At 35.2% G+C, this 15,424-nt stretch overlaps 1 protein-coding gene across 1 annotated transcript in view; it reads right to left on the minus strand.

The window, feature by feature from the left end:
* Positions 1-15,424, minus strand: part of GBE1 (1,4-alpha-glucan branching enzyme 1) — a 136,417-nt gene that overhangs the window by 15,974 nt on the left and 105,019 nt on the right. Inside the window, exons 13-14 of the mRNA XM_064410946.1 lie at positions 3,108-3,292; positions 1,869-1,999 (exon numbers count right to left, since the gene is read on the minus strand). Of these exons, the coding sequence (XP_064267016.1) occupies positions 1,869-1,999; positions 3,108-3,292 (316 nt within the window). The remainder of the gene's footprint in view (positions 1-1,868; positions 2,000-3,107; positions 3,293-15,424) is intronic.

Below are 15,424 nucleotides of genomic sequence, written 5' to 3' on the forward strand. Positions count from 1 at the left end.
GAATGTCAAAATAAAGATAAGCTAGCAGCAATTCATACTGCTCAACATTCACAGACTCTCATGTTAACATATAAAATTAAGGTCTTATTCCTTGAATATCTCACACCAAGATACAGTAACTTACAAGAACTGTAGCACAGAGCAACCCAATGTCAAGAAAAATAAGCCAAGACAGAAGACTGAAGTATAAGGAAGAAGGAAGAACTGACTGTGACTTCTCATACAGACATTGACTAGCTGAATGCCCAAAGAAAGACTTTCCAAACCTGGTGGGACCAGCAGGACTGTAATGTCTACTGACTACAACTTCTCATATAAAATAGAATTGGGGTTGTTATGCCAACAGCCTACATACAGAACAGTTGAGAGAATGACGTTTTCAGTGAGTTCAGAACAGAGGAGTGCCTACAAAAATGCAGGCCAAGCAGGAAACTCTGTACCTTTCAACATACCTGATAACATACCTGAGAAGCTGTATATAAAAACCGTTTAGAGATATATATCATTACAATATATGGATAGACCAAAGCCATCCATTTAATAAAGGCACATTCAATGACATGTGTTAGGTGCACTTATTCATCTAGTTCAATGAACAAAGGAAACTTAAACCTAAGTATTGAAAGGATCATCCCATTTCTCATAATTCCCAATATAATTCAGAAATATGTTTAATAAAAAACCATTTGATCAATATATTATTGCAATTTGTCTCTTCCAGCTTATAACAACAAAGAGTATCAAATTAAAAATCCAGTAACTTATTAAAAGAAACAAACAGACTAACAACAAACTTTTGCTTTTAGGTACTTCTTCATATCTAAATTTCAAAGGGATCATAAATAATTCCTTTTCAAGAGGAGAAATTGTTCTGAGGATTTAATATCACATTACCATATGTCCTAATAATAGAGCATCCTTTATTGAAGTCTTGGGTTAAGAGGTTCCATTAAAAAACTATACATAAAATTCATGGTTCTAATTGCAGGAGAAGAGTTTGGAAGAAAACTTAGTCCACATTAAAACACCCCAGATATTTAAAGAAAGTAGATAAGGAAATTCCTTTAGATATTAAATAGATCCTTACTCTTCTCTGGTGAGCTCCCCCTCTCACAGAGTACTGTGTGCAGCTCTGGGATCCTCAGGACAGGAAATTCCATGATTGAACTAAAGCAACTGAAGCATGGAATTACCCTGAATGGCTGACAAATAAAGAGGAGGCTAAAACTGGAACTGCAGTAGTTTAAACTGACACAGCAAGAGTCACGCACTAGGATGTGTTTGTCAAAGGACTTGAAAGAAACTGAATTTGGGCAACTAAAACTCCCCCAGAAAACCAGCATTAACTTTTGGAGCCCATAAGAATTTGGACACAAATGCAAAACCAGTCAATTACTTGAGTCATCATTTACTGCTCAGCTGATCTAAGAGCACATTCTCAGTCCACTCAGATTTAAAGTGCAAATGTACAAATATAAACTTTCAGATGAAGGTTTGCACTAATGCACTTTCCTGTGCGACTCCATGTGGCATCATCCCACTTGGTGGCTTTCTGCTGTGTATTTAAGAAGTGGGAGTTACTTGCTTTTTCATTCCTCAACAGAATTCCAAAAAACAGCTTCACAAATCTTTAAATTGCATTTTTTTTTACTTTTGCTTTCTACAAAATTATCTCTTATGAAGAATACTAATTTATAGATTATTTTTTGGTGTACACAAAGAATTAAAGCAATATTATATTGGTGACATATTAGTGATTTCTTACCTTTTAACTACAGGTTGAAGTCATATAAGAAAAAAAAGACATAAAATCAGCTTTCAATTTCTAAAACTTTTCCTCACAAACAGAACAGTAAAGAAAAGGATATTTTCCTGGAGTTTCAATACCCACTCTGTAGTCCACATAACTTTGGTATGGATGGAAGTTGAAAATAAAAATAAGACCTGCTCTCTCAAATGCTATGACCTTATTGGCTTCATGCTTTTCACTCACATAGGCCTAGGGGGAAAAGAAAAAAAAAAATCAACACTTTAAAAATATTTAATTTCTAATGATTTAAAAAAAAAGGAAAACCCCACTGCTTCTGTACCTCATTTCAAGTAATGTAGGTAAATATTCAAGGAACAGAACTAAAGGCATTAACATGCAAACTGAAACTGTTTATCTATGAAATCTCATATGAAGTTTTTGATTACTAAACTGTAGCTTACTTTTTACAAGGCAACATAAATTTACAGAGGTAGAAGCTTGTTCAGCATAGAGCACTTGAAAAATTCTTGCTCAAAGATTGGTAATATGGTCTTTTCATCACTTTCCTTTAGTAAAAAATGGATTTCTTTTGTCAAATGAAATCTTCAGCCTATTTCTTATGGGAATCTGCATCACATATAGAATTATTAATTCAGAAAATGAAGCACTCAATATGGTTTTTTTGTGTGTTTTTTTAGCAATCTGTGTGAGAAACAGCTTTGATAATCCACAATAAATGGCTGTACATACCACCTTTGTTTTATTTGCTAAAGCCGTTAATAAATAACTAGACATCAATTAAAAAATCTTTAAAGTGGATTATTCTTTAAAGGGAACTAGAATGAAATAATTAAACACTGAAAAATGAAAACAATTGATCTTTCATAAAAATTACAGTGTGATACTAGTGTAAAAAATGCAAAAGCAGAAGCAGCAGGGTGATGACTAGGAGACTATAGCTCACACTAGACTCTGCTGAAAGTTTTTCCTCAGAAATGGAGTAATTATTTTTATAAAGTGTAATGTCAGAGCAACTTATTCTTTTTCAAAGCAATCCTTGGATTGGATTATGCACAATTTTATAGTCTGCTTTATGCAACCCACAGTTTCTGAATAAAAATAGGGAAAATAGGAAAAGACCTTGTTATGAAGCTAAAAGGAGACTGTTTCAGGTTTCTATTATCTGTGGAAGATATTTCAGTGCCATATTTTGACAACTTGAAATAAATGGTGAGGCATTACACAGCGCATAATAAAGCACTGTTTGAAATTTCAGCATGCAAATTTGGAAATGTTGTTACTCTACACATGTACCCAACTGGTGACTAAAACTTATCATTTTGTATATACAGCTTACCTGGGGAGATGCAAGCCAGCCAAATCTTTCCTCCAGTCTATTCATATCTCTATCAAAGGCATTTAGGAATTTATAACGTAGAAGATCATCCTCAGTAAGATTAAACTGTCTTCTGGCGTAGTGGTAGCTCTCATTATTCCCTATTCTGGGGAAGTCAAGCCATTCTGGATGTCCAAATTCATTACCTGCATTTAAAAATATTAAGGATTTGTGAAATAGCATGCTAAGAATACATGAAGCCTGCAAAAGAAAAATATATTAATGTGTATTTCCTTTCTACTAGTTTTAAACTCCAAAGAATCTGCTTCCATACATAAACCAGTCATTTTATTATTATGTCTCTCATTTTTTAATATGACTCTCAGAACTTCCACTTGTGTTTGCAGGGTTGTTTGGCCATTAAAACTACAAGAGCAAAATATCCATGGACTCCGTGGGAAGTATAAAGTGACAAATTATGAACTCCATGCTATTATGCCATGCTTTAAAAATTCCCAAAAATTTTTTGTGCGTCTAAGTGCCATTATGTCTTAATTTGATTTTCTATAGCAGTAGCTTCACAAGTCTGCCAGTCTCATCCAGATTATGTAGCCCAAAATACTACTGACTAGACTTCTCTTGAAGACAAATAGGTTTATTCAAACTTGGATCACATTTAGAAAGAAAGAAACAGGTTTAATCGAGAAAAAGTTTAGCTTCTCTTATGTAGAATCTCCAAAGCAAATCGCAGCTGTGAAAGCTAAAGATTCAAAGCAAGACCTCATTTGGGACTCAGTATTTGGAGTGACTTTGATGTATCCAAAGTTTTCTTGGTTTACATATTGTCATTATTACAGATTGCAACAACTCCAAATGCACTTAATAATTCCAACTCATTATATAACCTGAGAGTCCTGCAGACTCTCTGACATTTTGGACTATTAATTTGACACAGGATTAAAGGGTACCAAGCACCTTGCAAGTTAAACACTTAGTTTCAAAGCCCATGACTGTTGATTCATGACAAACATTTCAGAGATTACACAGCACCCACTCACTATAAAACAGAGACAAAAACATGTACCTGGAAATATGTATGGAAAGTAATATAATGAAATTTAAGAGCTTTTCTGCTAAAACAAACAAAAAAAGAATAGTAAAAGGATCCTGATCCTCACATTTCCACAAACTGTTACTCAAGTTTTGTCAATGAACTGGAGCTTTGTGGGCTGACAGAGGGCAGGGATGCCAAGGGAAGTCAAGAGATTCCTGGCTGGATAACCTGCATGAGCATCCACCACCCATCTGCTGTCCCATCCAGCCTGCACTGCCTAGGGGCCTGGAGGATACAGGCAGCAGAGACAACTGTGAACTTCAATTTGTGAAATGATTTCTGTAATACTGTGTTTCATGGGAACAAAGAAATGAACAGAGGACAAAAGAGAAAAGCCTCATATATATTTAGGAGAGTCCTTCAGAGTGGTATTCTCTTTGTAAACGAACTGACAAGTTGTAAATTAAATTTCCTATTCAAAAGCTAAACCACTAAATTTCATATTCAGTTCAAAACTGGAGACAAATATAAAAGAATCAGAATCACAGCAGGACTTTCAAAATGACCTTGGAATAATGCTGGACTGAGCTTTTAAACTGTGCTAACAATACAGTTTGGAAAATGAGGAAAGATATTGCTACAAAACAGACACAGTATCTAACCAAATTCAATATTCTCTGAAGAGCTAGGCAAGGTATTACCTTCTTTCGTGATCTGCACACTATTGAAAAGATGAACTACATGAGATAGCTCAGCTAAAGACAGCAAAAAACATCAGAAAGACAGAGATGACACATCTCTTGAATTGATAGGCAACGAAATCATACCTATTTGTTCAAGAAAGAAACAACAATGGGGGAAATAAGCAATAGAAGATAGCAAATAAATTAGACTGAACTAGCCCATCATTTCCATAGATTATTTCACTGCAAGTACAGCAGACTTCCTTCAGGTTTATAATGTGTAACAGCTCCCTCACCTCCACTTGCTTTGCCTATTTCCCCACCACAGTAACTAATGTGCTTCCTTTTAAAAAGAACAATGTAAGTGCAGCAAAATACTAAAAGCAGTCTTAATTTCCTAACTATTTCTAATGGCTATTAAGAAAAAAAGGGAATTTTGTACAGTGCAGCAATTTGACAAAACACTAAGATACTTTCTGTTCCCAAAAACACAAGCTGAGGTCTAAAGTCTGGATGTACTTTGACAGTCTGTGTCTATGAGCATCTTCTGGAGAATATGCTCCTGAGCCTTTTGTACTAGTTGCTTGACTGTAAAAGGGTCACTTGCTTTCTCCTTATAGGAAGAAAAATAGTTCATAAATTGTAACAGAATGAATTCAAGCAGTTTTGGTTATGTTTTTAAACTGTGGTATAGGGAAAAGAAAGTAACATTTCAGATGCATCTGCTTCTTGTGATTCATTAAGACCATGCATCCTGTAAAAAAATCCCATACCTAAATGCTACTTTTTTAAATTGCTATTTTTTTCCTAGTTTAGCTTCATAACAAATGACTGGAGGGACTAGGAAAGAAAAGGCACAGGTGACCAACACTTACTGCTAGAGATAGCTATCAGTTCACTGAATGTGAAGCATGATCTGCCTCCTTCCCCATGTTACACTTCTCATCTCTGACAAGAATCAGCAACATTCACTTCTATGCTTAGAGGCTTTTACAGTTATCAAGAAGTGTAACTGGGATTTATTTTCCTCTAATTAATTTACTGTTTGATGTAAAAGTCTAATCTACAGATTGATAAGAAGCCAGCTGCCACAAATGATGCAAATCAAGACAATAGAACAAATGTGGGGGAGGCAGAGAACAAAGCTGAAATTAACTGAAGTTTTGATTAGAGAAACAAAACAAAGACAAATCCTTGAAGTGCAATGCATGCTAATTTTATCTAGGAATTAATTGAAGTTTGCTATGTGCTGCATATTGCGCACACTGGACAACTTGATTATGTACAGGATTTCAAGATCGCAATTCCAACAAATAAATTAACTTTCTACGACCATAATTAAAATTGATGTCACCCTTGTTTATGAGGATAGAAATGCATGAACACCACAAAGAAGTTAGGCTGCTGCAAATTCTTTTAAATTTGATCTGCACAGGTCAATAAAGTTTTCTTGATCCCTCTTCTTTCGACATCTTTAGTAGATATTCTCTCCTAAAGAATAAGCCTAAGCAGAACTGAAAGGATATTTAAAAGATGAAGCAGGCAGTTTCAAGAGCTGTTATGAGGAGTTGTTTGAATTAAGTATGACACTAAATATTTTAAAAGAAGTTAAAACAAGTAGTTTATTTTATACAACAAAGGTAAGAAGTTTAATTAGGTGTATAAGGCTAAACAAGGTTTTAAATGGTCTTCAGTTTGTATATTTCAAATCTAGATCTCTCTTTTGCCAGATAAATTACAGAAAAAAACCCAAACCAAATAACAAGAAACAAAGAATTCTCCTAAGTAGCACCAATTCTGTATCTCTATTAGGAAGGGCTGGATGGCTGATAAGATTTCTTACACAGAGGAACAACCAGGCACAGGCACAGTAAACAGGCCATAGCACTGCTTACTGTGACTTATTTTTCAACAGAATGTCATATGATAGTTATGTCCGCATGCTGATATTTAGCAGAACTCTAGTTACACAGAAAAAAACCCTATTTATCTGGAATAAATTATTCTTTCATTTACTTATTTGTAATGTTCTGTCAAAGGAGTACTCAATAAAATATCAGTGGCCTCACTGACAACAGTATTCAGTTCCTAAGGGCAGATGAATGTTTTCCCTTGATTGTTTACTGAGTAGAGCAAGAGTTTCTGCAGTTCACACTAACAGACAAGAAAAAAGATAAAGAGTACCATGAGAAGTTACCTAGGCTAGAAGGGACCTTGAGAGGATAATTACTTTATTAATCTACTCTTCAAAACTTTCAGGCCTGAAAGTTTACATTTCTGCCCTCCTTTCCCAGCGTAGAATAATATATTTCTGACTTATAACTTACTCAACGTCCTCATACAGTATTTAAAACAATAAAGTACCAACTAAACTCTGTGGTGCTTTTACACTGAAACAGTTTCCATTTTGCTATTTCCTATTAGCTGCATCCTGGTAAAAAACAAGAGATTGACTATGATACTGTGACATTTCCACCAGGCTCTACATGAACACAGCACAGTATACATTATTTAGTCAACCACTTCCAAGAGCTCACTAAATATTTAAGAACAGAAATACTGCAGAACACATTGCAAAGGTTAAAAAAACCGCCACGACAAAATAGACAAAAACCCCCCAAATCTAACAAAAAATACAAATCTATATCAAGGAACTTTTTAAACAGATGAAGCAGTCAGAGAAGTTCTAGCTGGATCTTTCAGTTTGGTGCACTGCCAATTATTAACTGGTACCACAACTGACAGGTTAATGGGCTTACAAAGTGAATTTAGAACAAGGCTGAATCAGAGAGGTCCAAGAAAGGCATCAATCTATTTGCCCTGGGATACCCAACAAATAGCAGTTTACTTACTAGTAAGAATTTCATTGCCTAATTTTGAAAGAGTATATAAAGAATTAAGAAAAAAAATGTAAACAAAAGGAAAAAGACTACTGGCATAGTGTTTGGTGCACAGGAAAGTTAAAGTAAATAATATTGAAAGTTCAGTATTATCCTGTTCCTGTTACAGGAACAAATCTAATTACTTAAATAACTTAACCACACAAAATGAGAAAATTTGAAATTAAAATTTGGAATAAACTTTAAAAAAAGTAGGGGGGAAAAGGCATTCAAAATTAGATGTCAGCAATCAAAACAGAAGGTGCATTGTGAGAAGCCCTGGTTTTCTTGAAACAGTACATATAAGCCATCAGAGTATACTTATGGTTGCACCTCTAAACCTCTTCTTACCTAATGTCCTCTAAGGAGTACATTCCCAAGATTCCTCCTAGACACATATCACTGCTTTGAAATGAAATCTTCTTTCTGCCAGCTGCCTCCTGCCCTCCACCTGAGGCTGGTTCAACCCTGCCATGCTGAGAATGTATTTATAAACTTCCCATTAACGTTTGTTTTAGAAAAAACCTTCTCAAGATCCTCACAATTTTAAACATCTCTTGTCTGCCACTGTTTCCAGTGAAGCTGGGCACTTAAGGTATTTTCAAAAACACAATTATGTAATTACTGTAAAAGTCTTTGAAAAGGCACAGTATGATACTGCTACACTACTTTTTCCCTCAAAGAAATGGAAAACTCCAAACAGCATCTGGGCACTGCTGCACAGTTCTTAAAGAGTGCAGAGACCCCTGATGTGCTCAGTCTCAATGCTGTGGCTTCCAATGTTAAGAGTCCTCTGATGCAGAAAACCAATCAAGGGTATTGCTAAGTTGCCATAACAGTTATGCTTCATTTCAGATAAGCAAATGGAGCTATTTGTTTTCTGAACATTACATAAGTGATTTGTGAATTTGGAAGGTACAATCCGTGTTTTGTTTGCAGGACTCAGCACTGTTTCAAAGAAACCTGATACTGTAATGTCTCCTGCTATGAACCTGCATATACACAAATATAAATAAACATAATATTAAAAAAAAGCAATCGATTGGTGTATTTGTTTCTAAATACAATTTTACACAACAGCTGACATCTTAGGTGGAACTAACACCTAACTGAAACCACACTTCAGATATATGAGGATATTTGCTTAAGAACTAGTTGCCCTTGGCCAAAAAAAACCCCCAGTATTCTGAAACCATCATGGAGAGTAAAATTCAATATCCTACTCTCAAAATAAAAGTTTATAGAAAGAAAGGAGTACAAATTTTCATATTAACTTATAGAATTCTCACACAGAAAATCTTCAATGTTTGCAGAGAATTTTACCATACTGAAGAGTGAAAAAATAGTAAAGTGATTCTGAAATTAGCCACATTTCATATTAGATAAGAAACTTTCCGCACTGAAATCCTTTCAGGTTCCCAATTCAGTAATTAAATATCATGGCAACATGTATCAAAAAAGTTTTCGACCACAGTTGTATCTTCCAATTAATTACTGTTCAGAAAATAAAGACAGGGAACATACAGAAGTATTTTTCAATTGTTCAATTATTGTAGAATTTGACAACACCACTCCAGCATAATGTGTGCAGTGCTTGGTCAGTGCACTCAAACCCATCATTAAGGAGAAAGGCAGAATTGTATGTTAGCAATGTCTCACAATACAAAACATCTTCCAAATGAGAAGCATTTTAAAGTCAGGTTTCTCTTACAGTGTCCTCAAATAATTTGTTTCAAGAAACAGACTCGCTTTAGTGAGCTGATAAAAAAGCATAGCCCTGGCAATATCCAGCCTTCCTACTGTTCAGCAGGGCATTTTCTTTCTACAATTACTTCACTTTCACCACTTAGCAAGAAGACATTCGAATTTTTATTGTACTTCTACCTTACAGCAAAAGAATATATAAGACTGATGCTAAATAATCATGCACTGAGGATTCAGGGTCATATCAGGTTAAGGCTTGGATTTTTTTTTGTTTGCAGCTTGGTTTTGTGTGGGATTTTCGGTGTTGGTTTGGGTTTCTTTACACAACAGATGAAAATAAATGCCAAGGACTGACACTGGAAAAGATTGGCCAACCACTCCTTTGGCTTCAGGGCTACTGCTGAGGGATGAATGAAATATGAGCCATCTGTAACACTCAAACATGCTGGGGAAAATAAAAACACAAAATCCACATTTCAAGAGTCATTTTGTTAATAATTGTTTAAAGTAGTCCTGAGAGAAGACATATCAGCTAAATAATCAGTTTTTCTATAGTTATTAAAGTAAATGTTATAAGGAGATTCACAAAGAGAACTGAACATGTACAGAAAGAACTGTGAGTGTGGGCAACAGATAAAACCAATCTTCTCACCCTGCCACTTTCAAATGCTGATACTAAACCCTTTTGTGAAATCAATACACAGCATAAGCTGTAAGAGTAACTCTGCATACGATATTTTCTTGGGAAGGAGTGATGATAGCTGTGTCTAGTAGCCAACACAAATGCTGGTTTGGTGTTTTCTAGCTCTATTTAAAGACATACCAAAACCACCAACCCCCATATGGAACACAGCACAAGACAGCAGTATGCATTGCTTTTTGGCATTTCCACTCAAACCAACACAGTATGATTGCTGGGTTTTGGAAGGAATTTTTAGCTAATAGCTCAAGGGAAAACATGGGGCTGCTCAAATAAACATCTAACAGGAGTTCAGACAGATTAAAGAAGAATGGTTAGAGAAGAATGACATTACCTGGAATAAAAATTAACTGACTCTTTAAGCAAGGAAATTACACGTCTGCCAAAAACATCCTTGTGAAAGTGTGAATATTTTGAGCAACCTGAGGAGAAAAGCAGAAGCCTCCAGAGTTACAAACTCTCATTAGGCCAATGCCAAATTAAACAGTACATTTACATTATGATTCATTTGCCTTTTGCTTACTATTAAATAAACAGATTAATCAAGTACCATAACCAGTTTAAATTCTATGAAGTGGAAATAATTTCCTTATTGTTCCTCTCACAATAATTTGACTCCTTATCTGGGGAAAAAAATTAGCTTTGAAATACACTGATATTCCAAAAAACAAAACTGTGGCTTTGCTGTACATTTCAAAAGCAGGATCCTCAGTGGATGGTAAATATTTATGTTGGTATAAACATAACTTATGTCTATGTCAGAAGAACATCCTGCATCAGCTTATTGACTTCTTGCATTCATTGTTTTCGAGTCTTTTGCTTCCCCCCTTCAACTTGTTCATTGTTAGCTTCACAGTTTGGGGCTCTGTTTGTTTATTTTTGTTGTAGGAGGAAATTTTTTTTTAAAGACACTCTTACATAAAAAATGGAAGATAACTGGTTTATATAAGACTCTAACCAGACATTTGAAAGCACTTTTTCTAAGTTATGTTTATTTGTCTTAACATATTTCAAAAATCCTACCATAATATTCTTATAGTGACAGCATAATCTGTTGAAAGATCTCTGCTCATTAGAGTCAATCATAATGAGGATGTCTAAGGCAAGATTATTTGTATTGTTGGTGGAGTTTTTGTTTGTTTGCTGTTTTTGTTTTTTTCTTCATGGAAATGGGTATTTAAATTTTCAGGTTTGGGTTTTTTTTTCTAGAAAAAACAGTTAAGAGATCAGAAGTAAGGATCTCTGGCACTTTGTCATGCTACAAAAAGGCCAGGTTTCAAGAAGGGTCTCATTTGCTTGATAATCAATTAAAGTACTTCTGACTATTAGTCTGTATATTAAAGTTAACTGTTCTTGAACAGAAAATGCATGGTTTAAATTGAGATGTCTTGTCTGTAAATGAGATCTACTAATGAAGGTGCACAGAAGAAGTGTATTAATGAGAGAAACCTCTGATGATGTAATTCTGACCTGCTCAAAGCAGTAATTGCCCTGGTCTTCTCTCTCCCTTGTACTAGACTAGGGACCAAATCTTATATGGTTCTCAAAGAGATATTCTGAACTTTTTGCAAGATACAATGCATCTATAAGACTGCACCTGAAGAATGTTAAAAATCAAAATTCACTTAGAATCATTAAGATTTGCTGCTTCCACAAAAATACTTAGTTTTGGAATGCTCACTACATCAAATTTTAAAATGTAGCATAGATTTACAACTGCCTCAAGTGGACATATGCATGCACACCTTATATGAAAGGAAGTGTCACAGCATCTGTTTTTAAGCATCTTAAACCTGATCATTGAGCCACCCTTAGTCACATCTCAGAGTATAAGAACAAAAAAGGAAAATTAAAATATCATAGCAATATAAAGCTTGTATATTATTAAAATTCTTTTACAACTGTTTACAACCCCAGAAGAAGATAAAGAAAGGCTGTAATTAAGAACCAGCCTCTGAAGAGCACCACCTTCTAATACTAATATGCAATTAGTTATACCAGAATAATTGCTGGTCTTCCAGTATGAGTGGGCACATGGAGACTATAACTACAGTGCAGGCTGAGGCAGACCTTTACAAGTGTCCTGATGGCAAAATGGGCTGGATTCACAATGCAAAGATAGTCTTGACTCAGCTGTACATTAACCACTATCAGCACAACTAGAAGCAGGAAAAAGGGGGGAAAAAGGAAAAGAAAATAAAGCAAAAAAAGGAAAAAATGGATAGCAGGAAGCAGTTTTTAAAGCTGAAGCAAAACCAGCACTCAGATAAAAAAAGGACTTTAAGAAATTGGTACTGATGGCACCTTTGCTGCAAGAAGCAGATGAATTACAAAACAGCCACCAAAATCTATAGGAATTGAGCACAGTTATGCAGAAAGGTGTTCAGCTTTTTTGTTGTTGTTTGTTTTTTGTCACTGTTATTGTTTTTGTTATGTAAGGAGACAGGAAAAAAATAAATCTCACAATATAGAGAGAACAGTTGTTCGTTGAAATTTAAAATATAATACAGAAAGAAAATAGACTGTAACTGAATGTTACCACAGCCTTTCAAAAAGCAGCTGTGGCCAAAAAAGCCCTTTCTGCATGTATAGTTTCTCCTTCACATTCTCCTTCCCTTCTACTTCTGAAGGGGACTTGCCTTAAAAATCAGCTTTAAGAGAAGTCAGAAGAGCCACAGTATGCCCTGATTTAAGTGGCATGATTCCACTCACCTTCCTTCAGGTAATCATTCGCACCAGCCAGAAAGACAAGAGAAAAGATTATGGACATTTGCTCCCTAATAACAGGCCATTTGACAAAGAGATTTTAAGAGGTATTCAGAGTATCATCGGGCAAAGCTTCTGCCAATTTTTTATTTGGTCTTCCAATTTTCAGGGTTTAGTGCAGAAAATTTTTCAAACAGCTGAGGAACCCAAGACCCACTAACACACTCCATTTCCTGACAATGGGCACAGTATATAGGTAATTCCAGACACGTATCAACCCATACATTAAGAACTCTAGCATGGAGCATATAATGGGAAAGTGATGCAGTGCTTTTCCTGACTGCCCCTGTGGTGCAGGTGGGAGGAAAAGCTGAATTTTGGATGTGTGTTCTGGTGGCAGCTGAGGAAGGGATGATCATGAAATCAGATTGGTTATCTGTCTTCACACATGATTTTTTTTCAAATAACTTTGGTCAAAAGAGGTTAGGAAGCAACTAAATAGTTGTAAAAGAATGGTCTAGAACTGTGAACCTTTGAGATTTAACTTGTAAGAAAAACAGGTTCACCATGAACCATCCCCTCTGTTCATTCCATTATCTCATGCCTCTTTATTTGCACTGGACAGCTAACCCTTCTGGCTTTGAAATTCAATAATTTGCTATATACACAAAGGCAAACATGACAGTATTTATCTCATGCTCAAAACATATTTAAATTAGCATCAAGACCCACATCAGCTGAAGGCATAACAAAGCTGTGAGCCTTTCAAGACGAAACTAACTAATAATTTTAGATTTTTCTTGTGACACCGAGTTAATGGACAGAAAACAAATTTAGACTGATAAATGAGAGTAAGAGCAGAAATTATTCCCAGATTACATTATGGCTCCTCAAATCACGATAAAATTTTGTTTTTCAGTTTTGAAATAAGAAAAGCAATTTCATTTAGATAGACACCTCTAACTTCTTCCTTGATCAACATTTTACCAAAAAGTTATGTTCAGATGAATTGCTTCTTTCCCTACCCCAAAGTTTCACGTAACTGCTGGAATAAATTCTGTATGCACACATTCATTTTTTTAAATATTATTTCCAAAAATAGTGTTTCAATTTACTGAAATATGAATGCATTTAAAGTACTACATTTCATGCTGTCATTGCACTGTACACAAAGAAGAGATACAGCTTTTTTAGGGGCCAAAATGAATATATACTGCACATAATGCTTTTTCTGCCTCTAAGACAAAACTTCTTAGTCAAGGGAAAAAGTAAACTTTGATCTTATAAAAAAACTCCAATCTGCTTCCATGTCTGAAAAGTGTTGTTACAACTGTTTGAGGAAAGCCAAATATGTACAAACACTAAGATGATTTCTCCTTTCCCCCTCCAGCAATGCTGCATGCAAATTCAAAATAACAAAAGCAAAACACAAAACACAGACAAGAAACCATTAGAGATTACTTGCACAAAGACATTTTGAATTGGACATATGAAATTTCTCAGTAATGATTTTTCATTCCTTTGTGGATTGTTTCTTTAAAAAAAAATAAACTTGCTCAAATGATAAATGCTTTACATGGATCACTTAAAAAAAGGGGAGAAGAATCCTCTGAAACAAGTAAAATTACACCTTTATCTGCAAAAAAAAATTTGCCAATGTCATTACTCATTTTGTTTTGTTCCATTTCATTCCTTTACACGGCCACATTATGGTGGTAGCTTATTTCAATACTTGTTTTCTTATTTAGGTGTTAATGGGAACATTTTATTGTCAGAAAACAACATATCCTTTGAAAGCCTGCTACATCATGGTAACAGCAGGAGGGAAGAATAGAGAAAGGGCCCTAACAGGAGCCTGGTAAAAACTTCTCATGTCTCTGAGCCCAGCCTCACAGTATCTCAGACATGGATCACATCATCTCTTTATGAACTGGGAAATGAAAAAAACACAAATCAAAAACTTAGTGAGAGAATATGACATGTGCACAGCACCTTTATTAAGATAAATTTTATTAATTTCTACAAGCCTCTTCCTGTATTTCAGTTTCCAGAGGCAAGCAATGGATTCAGTTCTGTATTCTTATGTGCAGTGTACAAACCAAACAGCCTTCCATGTAGGAAATAAACTAAAACCACAGTCTTTCTGGCCTATAAATGCAAAAGCAACTAGTAAATACAAAAAGGATTTTGGATAATTTCTCTGAAACTTAAATTATGTCTAGGCTGAGCTCCACAAAATGAAAACTATTTTAAATGAAGACACTCCCTGCTCCATATTTAATTAGGACACACCTTTCCAACCCATAAGTAGGAAAGCAGGAAGGCTATAACAAGCTTAGTGCAATATTGATTCTTCTTTCTGTTTGCTTTCTTTTTTCTCTCAAACAGAACTATAAATTTTACATACTGATAAAATTCGCACAAATAAGGCAAGCTTTCTTTACGTCTATAGAAATGAATATGCCAATACTCCAGCATGCTTATCAGCCTGTGGGCTTTGAATAGTCATAGAATCATTATGGTTGTCTGCAAAGTCCCCCACTAAACCGCATCCCTCGGAGCCACATCTGATGAACACCTCCAGGGATGGTGACTCCACCACTTCCCTGGGC

This window comes from Passer domesticus, chromosome 2, assembly GCF_036417665.1.
Source record: "Passer domesticus isolate bPasDom1 chromosome 2, bPasDom1.hap1, whole genome shotgun sequence".
Taxonomy (NCBI): Eukaryota; Metazoa; Chordata; class Aves; order Passeriformes; family Passeridae; genus Passer; species Passer domesticus.